General features: G+C 45.6%; 1 protein-coding gene across 2 annotated transcripts in view; it reads left to right on the top strand.

Moving 5' to 3' along the window:
• Positions 1 to 1,945: 1,945 nt before the first annotated feature.
• The window catches only part of LOC112222689 (nuclear receptor subfamily 4, group A, member 3), a gene marked incomplete at its 5' end in the record, with an annotated part of 25,865 nt that continues 25,310 nt past the window's right edge, over positions 1,946 to 2,500 (top strand). For both annotated transcript variants that reach the window (XM_042306763.1, XM_042306767.1), the window contains 1 exon segment: positions 1,946 to 2,500. This exon segment is cut by the window's right edge and continues 256 nt beyond it. In XM_042306763.1, coding sequence (XP_042162697.1) covers positions 1,946 to 2,500 — 555 coding nt within the window.

The raw sequence follows: 2,500 nt of genomic DNA on the forward strand, positions 1-2,500 counted from the left end.
ATGAAACAGAAATATAACTGTTTGGCCATGATGACCGTCGTTATGTTTGGAGGAAAAAGGGTGAGGCTTGCAAGCTGAAGAACACCATCCCAACCATGAAGGGTGGCAGCATCATGTTGTGGGGGTGCTTTGCTGCAGGAGGGACTGGTGCACTTCACAAAATAGATGGCATCATGAGGTAGAAAAATGATGTGGATATATTGAAGCAACATCTCAAGACATCAGTCAGGAAGTTAAAGCTTGGTCACAAATGGGTCTTCCAAATGGACAATGACCCCAAGCATACTTCCAAAGTTGTGGCAAAATGACCTAAGGACAACAAAGTCAAGGTATTGGAGTGGCCATCACAAAGCCCTGACCTCAATCCCATAGAAAATGTGTAGGCAGAACTGAAAAAGCGTGTGCGAGCAAGGAGGCCTACAAACCTGACTCAGTTACACCAGCTCTGTCAGGAATGAATGGGCTACCCAAAACATTTGACCCAAGATAAACAATTTAAAGGCAATGCTACCAAATACTAATTGAGTGTATGTAAACTTCTGACCCACTGGGAATGTGATGAAAGAAATAAAAGCTGAAATAAATCACTCTCTCTACTATTATTCTGACATTTCACATTCTTAAAATAAGGTGGTGATCCTAACTGACCTAAGACAGGGAATTCTTACTAGGATTAAAATGTCAGGAATTGTGAAAAACTGAGTTTAAATGTATTTGGCTAAGGTGTATATAAACTTCTGACTTGAACTGTATATATTATTATTATTATGATTATTATACAAATCTTAACAATTATTGTTGTTATTATTATTATTATTATTAATTTGTGGTTACATTGTGGGCTGTGTGTGGGATCCCCAGTCTAAGACAGAGGTCGTTATGATAATTAACCTCTCCCTTGATTCATTGTGTACACACACGCGCGCACACTCACAGTTCCCCATCCTATCTTTGAGCTTGTAATGGCAGTATGTGACAGAACATGTGTGTGGCTGGTTGTTTTAGAGGCCAGAGTTAGTAAGGGTCCAGCACCATGAGGGGTCCATTAACATTTAATGATACAGGCCTCATTTAGTCCTCAAACGACAGATAAACTAGGGCAAAAGACTCACACACACACATACACACACACACACACACACACACACACACACACACACACACACACACACACACACACACACACACACACACACACACACACACACACACACACACACACACACACACACACACATACACAGCTACTCACACACAGTACACACTAACAAACTTCTCCTATAGTTTAGCTGTGCTGGAGTGATGGTTGCGTTGTGTGTGTGGTTGTATGTATGGCTGTTTATGACCAGGTGTGTTGAATGCAAAGTGGATGGGGGTTCAATCTGGGCTCATTCAGTTCGAGAAAACGTAAGAAAAAGTTTTGAAATTATTTTTAAAAAGACAGTTGTTATCGGACAAGTTAAGGTACATTCCAAAACGTTTTCTTCCGTTTCCTGCCGAGTGAACAAGAACCGCTGAGCTTAGCTTCACTGATTGGCTAATGTGTTTTTATCTGCTTCACCGATTGGCTAACATGTTTTTATTTGCTTGACTAATTGGCTAATGAGTGTCATATTAAGGGAATTACACTAACAACACACTAACATCTTCCTCACATGTTTCATACTATTGCATTATGTGCATCTGTTAACTGCATAAATAATCAACGTCATAAATAGGGAGGAGATCCTGCTGTTTTGTGGGTTTCAGCACCAAACTGTTACCATCACCTCCCCAACATTCTCACACACACGCTTACACTCTCACTATCACTACAATGTTGATGTTTAAATTCTGTATATAACACAACAACCTGATTATTTCTCTCTCTCTCTTTCTTTTCTCTCTCTCTCTCTCTCTCTCTCTCTCTCTCTCTCTCTCTCTTTCTCCTCCCATCCTTCTCTGTAGACATGCCATGTGTGCAGGCACAGTATGGGCCCGCCCCTCCAGGCTCGTCCTACTCCGCCCAGTCCTTTGGCTACCAGGGCGACAGCTACAGCTCTGACCTCATGACCCCGGACTATAGCAAGTTGGACTTGGGGGGGGGTGAGATCACGGCGGCCGCCACCACCTCTCTGCCGAGCTTCAACGTGTTTGTTGAGGGGAGCTACGAGCCCAAGTCCTCCTGCCTATACCAGATGCCCTCCCATAGGCCGCTTATCAAGAAGGAGGATGAGTCCTACCCACAATCTGACACCATGCCCTCCTCCTCCATGTACTTTAAACAGTCTCCTCCGGCCACCCCCACCACCCCCTCTCTCGCCCCCCAGCCTGGCTCCTCCTTCCGCTGGGATGACTCCCCCCACCTCTCCCTGCAGCCCCCCTCCCACGGCCCCCTCAAGTCCGCTCGCTTCCCCCACTTCTACCAGCACTCCCCTCCCCACAGTGGGGGGTACGAGGGGCTGGGAGGGGGGCTGCCTCGCTCTTCCTCCTCATCCTCTTCCTCGTCCTCCTCGGTGCC

The sequence above is a fragment of the Oncorhynchus tshawytscha genome, linkage group LG03 (genome assembly GCF_018296145.1).
Source record: "Oncorhynchus tshawytscha isolate Ot180627B linkage group LG03, Otsh_v2.0, whole genome shotgun sequence".
In the NCBI taxonomy this organism is placed as follows: domain Eukaryota; kingdom Metazoa; phylum Chordata; class Actinopteri; order Salmoniformes; family Salmonidae; genus Oncorhynchus; species Oncorhynchus tshawytscha.